The sequence below is a fragment of the Hippoglossus hippoglossus genome, chromosome 4 (genome assembly GCF_009819705.1).
Source record: "Hippoglossus hippoglossus isolate fHipHip1 chromosome 4, fHipHip1.pri, whole genome shotgun sequence".
Classification (NCBI taxonomy): Eukaryota; Metazoa; Chordata; class Actinopteri; order Pleuronectiformes; family Pleuronectidae; genus Hippoglossus; species Hippoglossus hippoglossus.
The window spans coordinates 10,730,255-10,749,746 of record NC_047154.1 but is presented as its reverse complement, the minus strand read 5'-3'; the positions used below and the strand labels follow the sequence as shown (position 1 = coordinate 10,749,746).

General features: G+C 41.5%; 2 protein-coding genes across 3 annotated transcripts in view; one reads left to right on the top strand and one right to left on the bottom strand.

Annotated features, from left to right (window-relative positions):
- lingo3a (leucine rich repeat and Ig domain containing 3a) overlaps positions 1–19,492 on the top strand; it is a 45,436-nt gene that overhangs the window by 9,571 nt on the left and 16,373 nt on the right. The gene's annotated exons all lie outside the window — the stretch shown is intronic.
- LOC117760558 lies at positions 12,224–17,950 on the bottom strand. Its single transcript, XM_034583681.1, has 3 exons — positions 16,663–17,950; positions 13,554–13,556; positions 12,224–12,310 (listed from the first exon to the last, which is right to left on the bottom strand). Exon 1 carries the CDS (start codon positions 17,948–17,950, stop codon positions 16,691–16,693), a length of 1,260 nt encoding a protein of 419 aa, XP_034439572.1. The 3' UTR covers positions 12,224–12,310; positions 13,554–13,556; positions 16,663–16,690.

Here is a 19,492-nt window from a genome sequence, read left to right as displayed (position 1 = left end):
TTTGAACAAATAAATCTGCAGCTGTATGTGTCCATGTGTAGCCGTGACAGATGGGTGTGATGGGGTTGCGCTTAACAGACCTTGGCTGCTCGTCCTCCTTCGCCTCCTTCTTCTCGTCTTCCTGTCTTTCTTTGGGAACATATGGATTCGGCTCGCCTGTCAGAAGTGTTTGATCAAAACGAGTCTGCTGAGGATCCCTGCTTTGAACTGAATCGCAGCTGTGGCAAGTTTCTCCTCCGTTGTTTGGGGGCATTATAGAGTCTATACTCGACTGGTGAAATAACTGGAGCACTGTGTGTGTGTACTCAGCCCATTTTTATATGTGGAGGCGGGCGACATGCTGCTTCTGAGAAGTAAGGGGTTATATTTGTCAGTATAGATCACAATCTGTGGATGTGCGCGTCTATGAATATCTCTGCTCGCCACTGTGCTCATACATATGTACACAAACAAGTCTGTGTCTATTAAATGTCTTCCTGTCACATTCCTTCGGTTTGACTGGTGTTCTTTGTAAACTGTACGGTTGGCCACACTTTGAGGTGAAGAGGACAAGCTGCTTCTCGACATCAGGTGGGACCCTATGAATTTATCATGGGAGCCGGAGGAGCAACAGTGGGACAGTGTCGCATGGAGCTAACGCTTTAGTCGTCCTCACAAGCCTGTCATCAGTCAGGGATGAATTATTCATCGTTTCTTATTTCTTTCTCAGAAAAAAAAAAAAACATTGATCACTGAATCAGCGACCGGGCCACTTGCATGACAGACGGCCTGTATGACAGTACGCTGTCAAAGCTTACCTCCTCTCTCTCAAAGACAGACGCGCTTTCCTCTTCCCGCACCCGTTGCTCTCTTTCAAAGAATTTCCCGTTCACCCTGCCTCTTTTCTCTTGCCTTTGTCTCACATTGAAAATTTCATCGAGCCACTTGCGATGAGTCTCTCAGCTGTCTCTGTGCGAGGAAGGCAGCGTCTGCTTGTCAGACTAAACATTTTCAAAAGAGCCAGTGAATAATTCGTATGTCAGGATGTAGCTGTTTGCATGGATGGGGCTTCTTGTTGTTTTTGGTGCGGTGGAGCGTACTTCTACCTCCATCCCGCATGCTGTTTAATCCCTGTATATCCAATGCTGAGTTATGCCAGATAAAAAGTCCATGATGTCATAATCTGCCTCAGACTTGGTTGGGGAGATAGCGTGGCATGGTGATCCCCTCTTTGGACACTGATTGCTCATATCCCTTGCGCTGGCATCACGGACATTTGTTGTTTGCTTTGGGGATGAATTTCCCACTGAAGGGTTAAGCCCCCGACTTGACTTCTCTTTTATTTCCGAAAATTTGAGACGAATCTGTGTCTAGCAGAGGCAGCTTTAGCACCCCTCCTCTTCAGCGCCTCTCCATCCCTCTTTTCCTTCTCTTTTCTCCTTTGGGGAGGACAGCTGAGTCACTCTCTCCTCCCTCTCCTCATCGTCAATCTGCTCCTGCTCGTCTTCCTCCACCTTCCTTCTGTTCTCTTGCAGTAAGCCCCCGTCACAGGAGCTGACAACCTGTGTCAATCGCCAAGGTTCACGGTTAACTCCCTGCAGAGCCTCAGATGAGAGTGCATGTGGGGGTTTTTTCTGCATTTAACTGGATTCATGGATGCATATTTGTGGTTTTACTGTCATTGTGCATGTCCCCGTATTAGGCGCTGCTGTTAGAGTTGTAGAACGGACCAGAGCAGCAGCAGCTGAAACACTGTGGTGGAATCTGTCTCCAGTTGAGATTTACGCCAGAGAGATAAGAGAGTGTGGCTGTCAACCAACCATCCAATGACACACACGGTTACAGTCTGTTTCTCTGAAGTGCCTCATTTTTGACAAATACATTTCAGGCTCTCCTCCCTCCATGGTTCTTTCACGATGTGTAATCCCCCATCGCCTTCCCTAAACCATCTCACTTGTCTGCTTCCTGTTTTTCATCTGTCATTCCCTGTTCCTTCTTACTTTATGTTGCACAAGGCCCAGCTCTTTCAGGTCTAACGTATGTTTGAAGATGTTCTTTTCTTTATTTTCCTATTTTGTTGACTCCTTTTCTTTGTCATTTGGTGGACTCCTTCTCGCCCGCTCCCCTCTCCCTCTCTTCAGATGCTTGACTTCGTGCCACCTTTTACTAAGAAGCTCATTGTTGCATTAGCTAATCTCTCAGAAGACGTGGCACAGATACAGGATTTACTACTTCTCCGACTTCAGCTCGTAGCTATAAACAGGCGCTGCTTTCCAGACAAGCATCGCCTCATTATTCAACTGAGGCCAACAGGGAAAGCAGGGGAGAACTAATAAATTTGTGATTTAACAAATGAATGCTTATCTCCCTGGATTTTGTGTGCAGTCGTTTTTTTTTTGTGTGTGTGAATGCTGGGTGCTGACAGTGATATCAACGTTAGAAGATTAATCAACAATTGGCTGCTGTGGTGTGATGGTGCTGGGAGACTCTGTTCTGTCTCTCTGTGCCGTCAGTGCAGATCAGTAATTGCCTCAGAATTCTTCCTGTAATTAACACTCTTGGATAATTACCATCGGATCCCAGACCTCGCTACTCTGACATTATTAGACTCAGCGTCGTCGGAAGTGTGTCACTGAGGCTATATCCACATTCCTATGTTAACACTTGAAAACGTATCAACTCATCAACTGCTACGGGTACGCCTGTCCACACGACTCAAGAGTTTTAGAGCCACTAAAACTGAAATGCTGCTGGCTACGTTTTTAGTTTGAAAACTCCAGGGCAGCGTTTTAGTCTGGACCGGCACAAACGGAGATGTTTGTAAACAATGACGTAGACACTTTGCTTGCTGATTGTCTTCTCGGTCACGATTGGTCAGGCTCATATCACATGATCCCTTTCTGTAGGAAAACAAATGACACCAGCCTCAGCTATCAGTGTTGAATGCAACATTGATGATCAATTACAGGCGTTATTGTTTTTAAAGTTAAATTCTTCATATTACAAAGCTGCAACTAACTAGCTGTTATTGGAGTAATCGCTGATAATTTTGATAATGGTATGGACGGGGGATTAAAACTGATATAGATCCAAAATTGTCTTGTGGACAGAGATCGTTTTAGTAGTACAGATGGATAATGTCTTGAAGGCCATAAGTAATATGCTAAATAAAAGGTCATTTGCACATTAGCATTTCTGTTCATCACGTACAAATTCACATTTCAGCCGAGGTGAATTCCGACTCTCAGCTGTCCCAAATTCAGATCGCTCTCTCTCTGTCTCTCTCTCTATCTTGGCTGGGGCGAGATTAAAGCCGAGTGGAGGAGAGCTGGAAAGTGGACCGGGCAGCGTGGCAGTTCGTGGCGGCACAGGATTAGAGGGTGGGACAGTGAAGTAGGCCATACAAACAAGCTCAGCTAAAATATGGACAAGAGACCATATATAGACAGGTCTGGATGTCCCAGTACATTTCATCAGCATGTTGTTGTTATGCTGTAATCCATGGACTACATGTGTGTCAGGCAGGGATAATTACTGGTCAAGGACACTTGAGGATATTTCTGTTTCCACCTTGACGCAGAATCACAAGACAGAAATTGTATTTTAGTGTGAGATTATTGTGCTCATGTCAGATATGTGAGTCTGTTCGGATGTTTGTCTGCATTTTAGGAAACAAAGACATGACACATTAGAGCTACAAAGAAAAAAATCTATACATATTCTCCTTTTTTTTGTTTTAGTTTTTGTAACTTTAATTTATATGGTTATATCTATTATAGAAATGCAAGAAAGCTGGGAGAGAAAGTTGTCTATGCAAATGTGACCACAAATGTTTTGTAGTGTAAACCATAGACTGTATAATAAAGATGAACGACGCAACTCCACTTCTTCCCAGCTTCAGCTGAGATCTGATAAATATATTCAAAACTGTCTTTATGTTTTTTAGCATTCAAAATAGGACATTTGGATGATCCTGCACATTGTATTGTGAAACCAGCACAATATAGAAATTAGCCGAAAACTGAAAGTTAAATTGTGATCGCTTGTTGAGAGTCAGATGTGATATAATGGATGGATATAACGAGACCAACCACATGAAATGACATGATACACAAAAACGGCACCGCACTGTGATTCCCTCGTTTCCCTGTGCAAAGTGTTGAGCCTGTGCGGTTTGGTTCAGTCAGCGAAGATGGATGAAGATGAGAGGGGTGAAGGAGAGGTCAGGAATGTCAGCCAGCGTCATGTTACAGCGATGAGGCACAGAAGAAGCCAGCTTCAAATTTCTGCTCATCAAGGGCTTAAATGCTTTATTTTACATTGTGCTATTTTAGACTCAATACCAACTAAGGAAAAATGTAATAAGCACGTCCGCACGGACCTGACGAGGCACATGTTTCAGTGAACAAGTGAACTGGAGGTAACATGCAGCGTCCGTATAACCACAGTGAAACCTCCTCTCATATCTTTGACTGACTCTTTTCTATAACTTAGGCTTCATCGCACCCAAATAAATATTTTAACTTCTCTTTTAACTATTTCGGAAAATACACTTCACTTTCTTGCCAAGAGTTGTGTGAAAACTGCAATTTGTGGCTACTGATCGCGAGCAAGCCAAGAAATGTTCCGGCACATAACCTCCCGCGTGTAAAACCGCAACATGTTGATTTTACCTTCATTTGTAAATAAGATTACACAAAAACTAGATTGAATTGAAGGAGACCGTTGGGCCTTGGCGGAGTCTGTGAGTTTTTAATGTATTAAACAAACGGTATATAAAACGTGTGGTGAACTTTTGAGGTGATGAAGGGCAGGTTCGTGTTATCAGTCTTCTCATCTGTGTGTTTCACAAACTGTCCCTCTCTGCTAAAGTTTAGAGGAATAGAGTCTAAACTTCTAAAGGCAAAGTATGAGGTAAAGGTAGCCGGCTGACATTTGTGCTTCTATGCAACATATCGGCGTGCCTCATTATCCTTGTGCTTAAACCTTAAAACATCCCCTCCCTTCCTTACTCTTCTTCACCTCCACTGCGTCCTCCTCACCTTCGTCAGTGTGGTGACAAACTTTCGGTGGCTGTCGCAACACCACAGACAACCAAAGTCACCTCCACGGTGTCTGTGTTGTCACTGGACAAGCTGTGCATGTTTCACATTTTAACATGAGGAGGTTTCACTGAACTTGTGCTTTGGAGGTTAAAACGTCTTCCCTTGAATGTGTGTACTTAGGCGTGATGAGGCATAACCGTGTGAAGTTGTCTTTAACTTTCAGGAGTCACTTTTCTTAAACATGTGCATTTCTAGCTGAGTTGAGTGAGTGTGGTTCGTATAAGCTGTCTCTCTGTCTTCTTGTCTGTCATTGTGAATGACTGTAGCTGTCCTTCCAAAAATGTTCGTATCACCCTGCTAAAGGACGACTGGTCCCTGTGTCCCGTCTAATTTTAAATCTGATAATTGAATCGACTTGTTTCAAACTCTGTCACAGATGCAGCCACAGCCAAAGTGACATTTAGTGGATATTACTGAGATGATTCTGTCCTCCTGAGTGAACAGGGATTAAAGTGTCTGAAACTGCTGTTTGAAGTTTTTCAATAAATTGTTGCCAACAATTTCGCCATGTCAACTTAAAAAGGGAAACATGTCAATTTTGTGTTTGTTTCCATTGACCCTAAATTTTGCAGGTTTAAGCTTCAATAGATTTTCACATATATTTCATTTGGTGTGGAGAGTGCGGTTCCCCAGAGGAGAAGCAGTTTCACTCCCTAATCATCACAAGAGTAAAATCTTAAATGCCTGCAAATGAAGGAAATCAAATCTAATTTTGTGTTTCAGTTTTAAAAGCCTCAGCTAGTGATACTTGAAATCTGCCTTATTAGGCGTTTGACAGTGGCTCAGTCAGCTAATCTCTTGAACACTGTGGACAGACAGCTGTAGCATCTAATATAATGTGAAATACGCACTCTCAGCTATCTGCTCCATCTGTCCTCCTGCTAGTAACAAGTGCAGTTCTCACGTGGGACCTTCAGCAGTGCAGAGGTTGATCTGCCCAATTCCGTCAGGGCCTTACAGCGACGTCTCTTCCCGGTTTATTCCATTGACAAAACTTTCTCCACCTCACTGCTGTCGACTGATGAATTATGAATAGAAGTGAATCCAGCCGCACCGCCGGCCAGGCCTGAGGATTACTTTCAATTTGCACAGCGCTCCTGCTGCTCACCCGCTGACGCGCATCGCCAGTCAGACTTCTTTCTCAAGGGACCTGGAGGGCAGTATTAGATTGCCTCCTGAAACTCTAACCCCACCAATCATGTAAAAAGTTGGAGAAATAATTTGCTATGGATGCTCAGTGCAGTGTATTTTGTTACACAATGTGTTATCCAGTTGCTGCCCCTGTGTTTGACTCCTTCCCTAATGGCATAGATTCTAACACATAGACAACACTTCTCACTTTCCTTCTGGTAGGAAGGGGAAACTGCGGTGCATGTGTGACCCCTTCTCAGAAATTCGTTGACACCGGATAATTGGTTGCAATTGGCCCAGATGATGAGCAGGCAGCAGGCAGTGAAAGGGAAGTAGAAAGGACGGGGATACTTTTAATGAAGCTAAAGAGAAGGACACAGAGAGCCTGCAGGCTTCAACTAGGATTAGAGCCGACTCCAGTAGATTTAGGCTTATGATACTTCCACGAGTCGCTCAACCTTGACGGGCGAAAAAGGACGAAGGAAGGGTCTGAGTCGGGAGATGGACTGAGATTTTGTGTTGTTTACAGTTATGTAGATATCCCTTCATCTGTTATACTTTAGATCTTTAGTTGCTCTCCATCCAGAGCTGTTGGTAAACAAATAGTTTTCTAAAGGTCAGTGTCCTCAAGACACTAACCTTTTTAAAGACAACTCACATACTCACACTGTGTGGGTGTGTACGTGTAGTTGTTTCTGTGTGTGTGTGTGTGTGTGTGTATGTATGTGTTAATATGCATGCATTTCTGTTTCTCTGTGCATTCATCCGTTTTCAAGTGTAAATTTGTGTGTGTGTGTGTGTGTGTGTGTGTGTGTGTGTGTGTGTGTGTGTGTGTGTGTGTGTGTGTGTGTGTGTGTGTGTGTGTGTGTGTGTGTGTGTGTGTGTGTGTGTGTGTGTGTGTGTGTGTGTGTGTGTGAGATGATGTGAAGTGCAAAGAAAGAACTATGAGCGTGTGTGTGATGCTGGCCTAATATGCCCCGTCTCTGCTCTCTGGATGTGGCAGCGAGTGTGGGAGCGACGAAGAGTCGAGCCAATTGGCATGGAAGCAGCCCGGGTTGAAGTGATGGCTGGTGACACAGCGGACAGGCAGGCGAGGCAGGAAATACACTGCGGCAGGGAGACTGATCACACTCACCTCCACCACTTCATGCCTTAGTCTTTCTGGCCCTCATGTCACTGCCATTTAAAACGTGCATTGGTGAGGCTGACAAACACCTGTATGTTTGCATTTATGGGAGAAATTAGATCAAATTAAGTCACTCTTGAATTTAGGGCTCCACTTTGTTTCCTGGAATTAATGTTGGCTGCGAACATGGCAGCTATTCATTCAAGCTTGTGCCAAGGATTCTCATTAACCTCAGTACCTCTTTGGGTAATGGAGGCTGGAGCCTTCTTTATTTATTACTTCTAACTAAATGCTGTATTGGAGAACTGTGCTGAAATCACCTGGTATTTGTTTATTTTGTCACAAGCACTGAGGCCACATGATGAATTGCCACTGTTTGTACAAATATACGACCGCTGGGGCCTTCGGTATCTGTTGTATGTAATTAATTAGAAAAGTTGGGAAAACAACAGAAGTGTTAAATTGGCCCCAGTTCTATATTTCATCAACATAATGGAGACAGAAGAGAGTATTATACAGTGATGCTGTTAGGATTTAGGGAAATGTCTGGACTCTAATTGCAGAACACAGGCAGAGACGGGAAGTAGATTTAAAAGTTTTAATGCATAAGTCGTTAAACACAATGTATGAATCAACACTAGGAATCTTCAGAGTCTCTGGTTCAGATGGATCCAACCAGGTTAGTTATCTGAGGCTGAGTCCAGTTGAGTGAGTGTCCTGAAAGATGGATCCTCTGTTTCTCGAGGACAGAAGGACACATTTGGAGGAGCTTTCGAAATGAGACAGTCTTGTCGTGCCGCTGTGACGCAATTGGTCTTCAAATGCAGCCTCTGAAGGACTCTGAAGTTATGGAAAGTCACAAAGAACTGGATGTCTCCAAATAATTACATTTGGAATTTGATCAGGAAGCTTTCAAAGACACCAATTTAAATGGCACCTGATGTCTAGATGGATCTATTGCGATTGTTCTGTTCTATCAACTTCTCAGTAATTGCCAGATAATTTTGAAAACAAAAATGGCCACAAAGGATTTGGACAAGGGACAGTGAACGTTTTGATCTGTTCACTGAGCACAAACAATCTGTCCTTCCTCCTAATTCCCCCAATTATGTTCTCCCTTTTCTGGTGGTCTGTCACATCTCATCCCTGCTGAAGTCGTTTAAGTCGCCGGAGAAGCTCCCACAGGGGATGGGAACTGTTGCTTGATTGACACACACTGATCACAGGGACTTAAAGTGAGGATGGTCGTTTGATAGGCTAGCTGCCAGTGGCAGCGTTTCCACGTGACAAGCTGGCTGAATAGTGACTGACAGGTGTCGTTGTTCCACTGTTGTGTTCATAAGCAAAGGACAGCGAATACTCAAGCGTTCCCCTATACTGCCATCAGTATGTTTTTTTTTAATATAGTTTTATGGCATTTAAGAAAGTGACACATACACTTTATAAATATAGAAAAATTGAAAACGTGTTTGCTGTTTAGAAAAGAAGAGTGGGAAACTTTAAAGAAGATTTTCATAGTTCATTTAGGGAAATGTGCTTCTTTGCTTTCTTGCAGAGATGTAGAAAAGAAGATTGATACTACTCTTGTAAACAAGCAGGATACAACATATTAACAAGAGGTGTTGATATGTTCATTTTTGTATCCTCACACATAGCATAGACTGTATATATGAAGATGCATATCCTCTTCCTCCCTTTGTGCACATGCAAAGCTTAAATATCATGAATACGGGTGCGGTTGGGTCTGGATTAGATTTGTTGATAATGGCGGGTAATGGGTCAGGTCCTGTGTGGAGCTTTGCGGATGAGGGCAGGTGCGAACTTGCAGAACTGGACCAGTGCAGAACACGGTAAGAACAATCTAAAATGACACCAACCATCTTTGAATTTATATATTTTTTCATATGTATTTTTACTTTTTAGCTTGGTCCATGTCTGATCCGCTAACATGGAGGAGGCAGGGTGTATGAACCATAATGCAGCCAGCCATCAGGGGGTGATCAAGATGATTTTTGCTTCTCTTTTGGGGAGCAGCATATACAACCTATGGTACACAGCTAGCCCCATGTTACCACTCTTTATGCTATGTATTTACCATACAGACATGAGTCATATCAAACCCTTGTTAGAACATCTTCAATTTCTCTTTAAGCCTTTCTGACAGGTAACAGGAACCATTGGGCTGACTGGGTTTGTTTAGAAAGGTTTAATTCTGCACATAACACAAACAGTTTTTTTTCCAAATGAATGAGTAACAATAAAAAGAGTAATGACTGTTGTCTTATTGGAAAGAATTTACTGCTAAAACAGGAAATATAAAAATTGATAATTAACGACTTTAATTGGGTGCTTTTTAAATTATCATTAGTCTTTTCAGTGAAAGGTCTCGAGTCTCATGAGGCCTTGAAATAAACAAACAGAGGATAAATGAGTCTGCCACCCATGTAATAGTCCCACCTTACAAATTACTGTTACAGAACGTCTCTAATGAAAGTGTGTGAGCTTCTGTGTGTGTGTTGATAGGAAGGCAAAGCTGAGGGTTTTATAAGCCTCGTCTTGCATCACAGAGTGTGTGTATGCGACCAGGGTAAGATGTGTCACCCTGCATTACAGTGACGGCCTGTGGCCCATCAGAGAGTGGCATCGAACTTAATGTTCTTTTGAGCCACGGATCCCTTTGTGTTAACTCAAACTGACTGTGCTCGGAGGCTCTGTGTTTGTGTGGGAGCGTTTGTGTAGCAAGCCTAATATTCATTTTAACCTTCAGCTGTTAACACAAAAAAGAAACCACGTCAGACCAATGAAATCCTAGCAGTAATTTATTTATCTCCAACAGTATAAATGCGGTAGATATGGATTTTTTGAACTCTAGATGAACTTTATGGATTCAGAAGATCTGGTCTCATCCAAGTTTTATTTAAAAGAGAGAAACAGATAAATATACCATAGACTGTCTCTCTTCAGACCTGTTGTCTAATAATTTTGATGATCTTGAACATTTCAACTCCAAGTTCACTTTGAGGATCAGCTGATCGAATTATATTTTAAAGCACTGTTGCTACTTACAACTCTAAATTAATAAGGATTAAAACGAACCTTTTATGACTCCATCGTCTAAGTGCTTAAAAGATGGGACTTTCATATCAACATTGCCCTTGTATTACACATTCACATTAATGAGTGATAGATGGCCTCATTAGAAGAGATGTTATTTTTAGAACGTCATGCTGATAAGATGAAAATGTGAGACATTGGGCAGCCCACTGCTTTCTTTTTAATGAAGTATTTGCATAATGTTTTAGGATATGGATTTATTTTAAGTTTTATTGTGTCCAAAAGAGAGTGAAGACATCACATGGCTAAAGAGACGAGCTGTTGTCCTGTTATCTTTCAGACATTTGTTGAAACTAAAGTTACATAATCCTGGTCAGACATGTTCACAACAACTGTAAAATGTCCTGAACCTTCAGGCGCAGGGTTGGGACTGCTCAGATTTTAATTAATTCTGTACCAGTTCCATTACCTGTGTCGTATATTTAAGCAGCAGTGATGTTGAAGATGATGATGAAGGAATCTCCGCGGACACCGTTCTTGCTTGTATAATAAGGTTTATTACACAGAAGTTACAGGTCAGGACGGGTACCGGCACACCCGGAGACGTTCTCGGCCAATTCAGAAGTCTCAGTCGCCGGTGCCGGACAAGCATTCATATAGGGAACTTGTTTACGCCCAAAACTTGAGATAAAATGACATCATACATAGGGGCATCTAGTTCGAAACATGCTTCCTACTTGAAGATGGGAACCTCTCCATCTAACAGGTCAAAGAGCATTCTCAGGAAGAGATAACTAACAAGTAACATATTGTAATAACACTTAGGGAGTCTGAGAGTCCAGAAACCAGGCGCCGCTAGCTGTAAACATGTCATTATGTTTTACACACGTGTCAAAATGATCCATGTTAACTAAATACACCACATATTTCCCCCTTCGAGACTTCACAAAGTCTCGAAAGAACAAAAGAATAAAACATACAAGTGTATAATCATGATAAAAATAACAATCCGTCCTGTAACATAATTGTAATAATAAAGCAACTGTATGGAGCGTAAAAGTGAGAGTGAAAAACCCGTCAGGCAGCTATCTTTCCTGAAATATCCATCAAACAAACTAGACGGGAAAATTCTCTCACGGCCCCTCTGCCTAGGCGACCATACATAGTACTCCACACCAATGAAATTAGGAATTTTAGCAAATTGTGCAAGGAAATGTTTTAAGCAAATACATATGGAACCATCAGCAAATCAAAACAAAACAAATGTCCAAAGTCAGGCTGGTCGACCCATCGCACCTTCCAACGGACCTTTTCCTGCCTAGCCCCTCTATCCCTAAACACCAAGAAAAAGAAAACATCTGAGGTCCCAGTATATTTACCCAATAACAGAAAACATCATTTTCCTAGCAATTAACACACAGAGAATATAGTTCAATTTTAATATTATTCATGCGTATATATAAGAGAAAACATAAGAATGTATAACACTGTAGTTTCTCAGCAGCATTGATTCTCAGTTGTAGTATCGATGACGTGTTGAATCTGGATATCGTATCATACGTCCTTGTTCAGAGTCCTTCAGTCCATTCGTATTGTTCTGTTTGAAGTGTCTGAATCCATTCAACACATCGGAGTCCCTGAACAATCAACCACCCTCACAGTGGTCTTCCCCCAATATGTTCTAGAATGAAAGAAAAGAAAACCAGTATCTTTTGCATACAAAACAGATACAAATTAAACATCAATATAGATTAACACTCTATCAGTAAATGTGAAATTATAAGTCATATTGTCCATTTCCCCCCTGTACACACACCTCTAATATAAGAAGAAACTACAAAATAACTAAGCAATAACAGAGGTAAATGTTAGGATTATAATAACATCAGATATTCAAAATGGATATACATCCACCCTTATCACGTCGTCCTCATCAACGTCCGTGTCAGCACCAAATAATAATGGCATCTGAGTTTGATCACCGGGCATCACAACTCCAACCCATCTCAATATCATAACCTTCGCAAAGGTCAACAACAGCGTACAAAAACAAAACATCACACTCAACGTTAGAACAAGTGCTGCCAAAACCTGAACTAACACTGCTCCTACTGGCCCTAATTTGTCTTGCAACCAAGCATTTGCAGACCATCCAGCGTTTTCCGACGGGCCAAACGCATCCCTTATAAGCTTCAATGCATCTATAACACTAGTCATATTATCAGAACTATCAGGAATCAAAGTATAGCAAGCATTCCTAGTCAAGTTCAAAGCCACACATAGGCCACCTTGTTTGGCCAAAATATAGTCAAGAGCCATGTCATGTTTTAGCAACGTCAGTCTGTGGCTTTTCTCAGTATTTGACAAATATTCAAAACCTTTTTTATGGTTGCGTTTGCAAAACCCTGTAGGGTATAGGTAATATTATCAATGTGATCTGCCAAGAATGTCACCCCATACCATGGAAATAATCCTATAGCCCACTTCTCTGCTAAACTGATTCTCCAATGGTACGATTCCAAATTGTTAAACTGTGCCATCTCCCGTTTCTTCCTACTTCCGGAAACGACATTAGATTGGACCTCATCTGGCCCTTTCCCCTTCTGCATAGTAAAAACCTCATATGGGAGTTTCAACGTTGCCATATAACAGCATCCTGTCCCCCCATACGGTAGAAATATATATGCCTTATCACCACAAACCCACCAAATATCCTTGAAATTCCCTATAGTCACATTCCCAGGCAAACTTTGGATCTGCACCCTTAAAGTTATATTCTGTCTCTGATGTGGTACATAAAAAGTTACTTCATACGAATCATTACTCATCTTATGTCCACGCTTACCCAAGTCCATCATATATTCGTCACAATCTGATATCCCCATAAACATTCCCGGCCCATCATGAGTATTATTTGAACAAAAACAGCTGGTAGCTCTCACTGATGTCACTTCCATTATATCAGGGACCGCCGTTTTGATATTTTCATGCTGATCAAGTAAATTTACATATGGTAATTCCCCCAACCAAGAACAAGTAGATCTAGGCCTAAACAGATGTACTGACCAAGCCATCACTATATCTTCTGCTGACTGCTGCTGATACAACAGCCACGATAGTGCATAACTTTGGCATATAGCGGTTAGTGGGTCTGGTACAGTCTCTAAAATTGAAGGCCATGAGTTCGGCGATGGAATCTTTACCACACATGGACCATTCCAATTCGTAACCGATCTTACGGAATGCGTTAATTGCTGGAACCATAAGTTCCTACTTGCCCATAGGTCTGCAATTTGTAATACTGAAGGATCAAACCCAAACGCCTTCCATTTAGTTTCTCTCTTTTGTAATGTATGGTATTGATCAGTCATATGTTCTGGTGTCTGATCAGAGTCAAAAAAGTAATTATCTACGTCTGAAATAGTCCTCTGAGCTGTCACAGATGAATCTGCATCATTCTCTTCCATCATCTGTTCTCTAACTTCAACAATCTCATTACTACTGTTCACCCTAGGCTCTATCTTTAACATTAGCTTCTGGGTTATATTAACCACATCCTTAAATGTCAAAGGTGTCATGTCAGATGTCTGCGTCACATTTACAAATGTCGTAGACGTCAAAGATGTCGTCACTGTTGTAGCATTCATCCCCTTCAAAGTCATAGCTAGAGTAGTAGCCTGAGTTGATGTATTAGTTGTTTCTGGAGCTAAAGTAACAAGCTTCATCTGTGTACTATTCAGCATTGGAGTAATTACTGTGGTAAATTGTTCCTGAACCCCTTTAGTAACCGTGAAAACTCCAATAGGACTCAAATCTTTTATCATGAGTGTCACTTTACGAGTTATATGACCTTTTATCCAATAATTTTGATATGGAACAAATTTAAACTCCGGTTCTAAATAAGTACACATGTATTCCCCTTGGTCTTCCCATGTAACTTTACGCAGGACAAGTGAACAATCATCTTTAATTTTCAACCACCTCATGTCATTATACAAAACATACTTCCTTTGATCACGAGGCACAATATCAACTTCAGGTCTTGTCAACAACACATCTTCACCACGACTATTTTCCCACTTGGGAGGAATGTTACTACCAACATTCCACCTTCCACATCGACAAGGAAGGTAAGCTGTTCCTCCTAACTTAACTCTGATCACAGTATTCAAAGGAGGTGGCGTTATAGAAATCATCTGAGGCGCCACTGTAGTTAAATGCGATACATTTATACCTTCAATAACTTTTAACACTAAAAGGGTAGATTTCCCTTCCATTTTCCCAGCTTTCGTCTGGGGAGTTGATGTCATCGTCGTCAATTCTCTTGTTTCCCCAACATCTTGGAGGTCTATATTCTTATTCTCACCTATTATCACTAGAGACACTATACGAACTCTAAATCCCAACTCAGACCGCTCACTCCCAAAACGTGGATCATAAAAAGAACACCTATAATCACCTTGATCTTCCTGTTGAGGCCTATATACATAAAGACTACAATCTCCCTCAACCTTCAGTCTCCTTTGTCATTAATTAACGTATACTTCCTTAATGGTGATGTCCCTAACAGAACTAGAACCTTACCATGGCTATCTTTTAACCACATTCCACATACCTTCCTATCTGCCTGAAATGTAAGATTTACATTTCTGGCCTGACTTACTTTTTCTTTCTCCTCTAGCTTCAGTCTCAGCTGTTTCAGCTGTCTTGTACTAAAACTTCCCCCAGTTGGAAACCCACATTCTTTCATCCACACTTGTACTTGGCTTAGTGCTGTGTCACCATAGTTCCTTCGCATGAAGTTCATATTAGGACTACTCAGATCAGTTTATCCAAATCTTTAAATTGTTATCTTTACTGTTACTTATACTCATAAAAATGTCCATTGTACGTGAACCCAAATAAGCCTTGACTTTCTATACTAAGTGGAACACTGAAAAACGCACCACATAAATCTAACACTGTGAAATGTGTCGCATCTGGAGGAATTTGGGCTAACAAAGTATGTGGATCAGGCACTTCTGCTGGAAAATCAGCTACCACTTCATTCACCGCTCTCAAATCATGTACCAGGCGATATGAATCATCTGGCTTCTTTACAGGCAACAAAGGCGTGTTACTCTGGGGATTCTGTGTTATCTTCAAAACACCTGCTTTCAAAAGTCCTTCAATCTGTGGTTCAATTCCTCGGATTGCCTCTTCCTTCAGTGGATACTGGTTCTTCCAAGGAGGTTTGACTCCTGGTCGGAGTTCAGCTCTCACTGGTTGGGCTGACTTCACAAGTCCAATATCAGTACTATGCCGAGACCACAAACATTCTGGAACTTGTCGCAGCATCTCTTCTCTCATTAAGTCTGAGTCCATCTTAGCACTGCAAATTGACTCATGTGTCATCCGCACAGTTTGTGGCTTTCCTTGTCCTTGAGCAGAGATCATGATCTTAATGAATCTCTGATCCTCACTCCTCCAGATGGCAAGATTCTCTTTTACCGGTATAAAAACAGCTTCTTCTGCTTCTGCCATCATTTCTCCTATATGCTTCTGCGTATATTCTTCACACACCAACAAGGTCACATGTGGCACACTCTTCTCGATATCAAACTCTTTATCCAAATGGTCATCTCTGTGTATCTTCATAGCTGCTCCTTGTGGTCCCAAAATTATACAGCCCGAACTGAGTTGAACTTGCTTTGGTTGACGACTCAACCATTCCTCTGTGTTTGGTTGGGCATCATTATTGAAATACTTGAGCGTGCAGTGAAATGGATACTCTGGAAGCTTCGCATCAGGCATATTTGCAATGATAAACTTCTCCCACAATTTAGCTGGCTCCAAAAAATCTGCATTAAGACTTCCGATCCAAAATACTGAAGAAGCTTCAGTCCGTTGTCATCAATGATTGGTGAAAAATATCATTTGGCACTTCCACCAGACAGCCGTCTGGTGTAAACTTTATTGTACACTTCAATCTACACAAAGCATCTCTTCCCAAAAGTGCAATAGGTGTATGTTCTGATACCAATATGGGTATTGTAATCTTCAGATTTTTATAACTGAGCTCAATTGGTTCTGTGAGAGGAATCAGCTGTTTCACTCCCTCAAACCCGATTGTCCGAATCAATTGACCGGACATGGGGAGATGTATAGCATCTTCAGGCTGAATACAGGTAAAAGCAGCTCCGCTATCCACCATCACTTCCAATGGTCGATTATTTATTTTCACCTCTATTGTTGGATCTCTCTCCGGCCCTGACACTATCAGCTGACACCCCCCTTTCGAGTCTTCAGGGCATCTCTAGAATCCTGGTTCCGGGCCTCTGTAAGGGTTCACCGGTCGCCTGGGTGGCCCTGATTGGCCCCTGAATCCTCCTCTGAAGTTTCCTCTGGAGTTCCCTCTGAAATTCCCTCTGAAATTCCCTCTGAAGTTGTTGCACTCACGGGCAAAGTGGCCTAATTGTCCACAATTATAACATTCTTCTGAACGCTGTTGAAAATTTGGATTAAACCTTCCTCCTCTTCCGAAATTTCCTTGATCCCTTCCTCTCCAATTCTGCGCTTGACCAAAAGTTGGCTGTGGGTAGGAGACGACTGGAACCACCGATGATGGCTGGAACGATTGAAGCTGAACCTGGTTCGGCTGTAGTTGTGGTAATGGTTGATTTAGTGGAGCCTGATTCTGCATAACCAGAGCCTGCTTCTTCTCCATCTTCTTATTATCCACCAGTTGTATTTGATTGAGTTTTCTGAGGGTCTCTTGGTCCTGTTCTTTCTGGTCATGTTCCTTTTTCCTATACAGCACCACTTGATGGGCTATATGATCCGTATAGACACCCTTTGCCATGCTTCCAAGATCAACCACCTCTGCCAGTTTGCTCCTCACTGATAGGGGCAACCCCTTCTGTATTCTGGCTCGCAAAATTGACTGCTCCATTTGATTCAAATCCGGGTCATTTCCTGTGATATTTCTCCACACTTGATGAGCTCTCGACACATAGGCCCTCGGGTTTTCTTCCTGTCCCAGTGGTTCAATAAAAATGTTGTCAGGATGTACATTTGTCGGAAATGTCTCTTTCAGTGCTCTCCACGCTCGACCTCTATTTGCAGAAAACAGCTCTGAATCATTCACAGCAGTTCCCACATATCGATTAAGTCCAGCTTTCTGTAGAATCTCTCCCATAGCATGAACTCCAAGGAGATTAGCCAAAAGTCTCTTAATATCTCCAATGGCAGGTTGTTCTCCCACCATAATCTCTTCCAACTTCGAAATCCAAGAATGTGCTCCATCTTGAAGAGTAGGTAACTTCTCAAGTATGTTTGACATATCTGTACTCTGCCAAGGCTTATACTCCAAACTCTGCCCTCGGATGACCACTGGAAACATCTTCTTGAGTGTCAACTGTTTTCTTGAGCGCAATGCATTTTTCATGCCCAATAGTTGGGAGCCTTCTTTCTGCAGCTCTTCCTTCCGTATCTGCAACTCCTCTAACTGGTTCACCAGTGTTCTTTGTCTTTCTGGACTACTAGTTTTTCCCAAGTCATAGGAGCATCGGTCCATACTTCTTTCGACCTCTCTTAAAGTCCTCCGTAAGTCCTCTTTTATTTCAGTACTGGATGTCGCAGGACAAAACCTTCTTGAAGATGAAGGAGTCCTGGTCTCCAAATCTTCATCGTTGTCTCCATTCTCACTGTCATTATTGGTATCATCTCCCTCTTTTCCATCCTTTCCTTCTCCACCTTCTCATTTTCCATCCTTTCCTTGTCTACCTTCTCATTTTCCATCTTTTCCTTGTCCACCTTCTCATTTTCCATCTTTTCCTTGTCCACCTTCTCATTTTTCATCTTTTCCTTCTCTTCCTTGTATGTGGACACAAGTACCTCCATTATTATAATTACATCTGGGTTAAGAGTCCCCTCTACTGGCCATGGTTGGTGAATTTCAGGCCAGAATTTATGCCATTTTTCCGATATCTTTGCAATGTTTGCGATGCCTTTAACTAAAGGATTATTCTTCTGTACTACATCAACAGGAGTAATTACTTTTGGACTTTTAGTGCCCTTTTTCCCCATTGTAACGGCTTCCTTATGTTCCCTTATTGTAAATTAAAAAGTAATTGCTAAGATTAAAACTACTTAAAGCTATTTAGATTACTTATCTCCCCTCTTTTTTTTTTTTTTTTCAATCAATCAACCAATTAAACAATCAATCAATTAAACAATTAACAAATCAGTCAATTAACAAATTAATCAATCAAGCACTCAATCAATCAATCAATCAATCAATGAACCAACTAACAAATTAATCAATTCATGTATTAAAACCATTAAGACACCACAGCCAATAATAAAAATGAAATTGATCTGCCAACTCCAAAGGAATCAAAAGCTCATTGATGTAATAGCACAACCCAAAGTCTGCTTTATAATATTTGACAAAAAGATCACGCACTCCCACAAGTGACTGACTGTCACCAAATGTGCTCTTAGTCGCAGCAAGACAATCACCTAATTATCACCCAATATTCACCTCAAATCGTCAAACAGTCACAATAGTGAATCTCCAACACAGCACAGATCAGAATAAGCCACGCACAAACAATAAAACTTACATCTGCAACTGACAGCAGAGTTTAGACCAAACAATCATATTCTATTAATTAGTTAAATGCATTAACTGGTCAGTCCGTTGCCAAGCCCTTTATATTTATTTATTTATTTATTTATTTATTTATTTATTTATTTATTTTTGGATAAACTGTACCGGCCTTGATCAGACTGGAGACAGGAGCAGCACACGCAGACGTCAGCAAGCCTCAATCTGTGTGATGCACCAGCCTCAATTCCCACTCACCGTAAATGGATAAGGGAAAGAAACAGGCAATGATTTAGTATCTTATGAACCCATTAGGTCCTTTGAACAGCATCATAAGCGATTCAGTATGATTTGCACACATTTGCACACGTTATCTGCCAGCATTTAGGTCAATAGATGTTTTTCTCCTTTAAATACCAGTAATAATCCCATACCATGCATCATCAATATATAATTTAGTTTATTTCACTCTAATAATATCTTTAAAGTTCTCAATAGTTTATTATT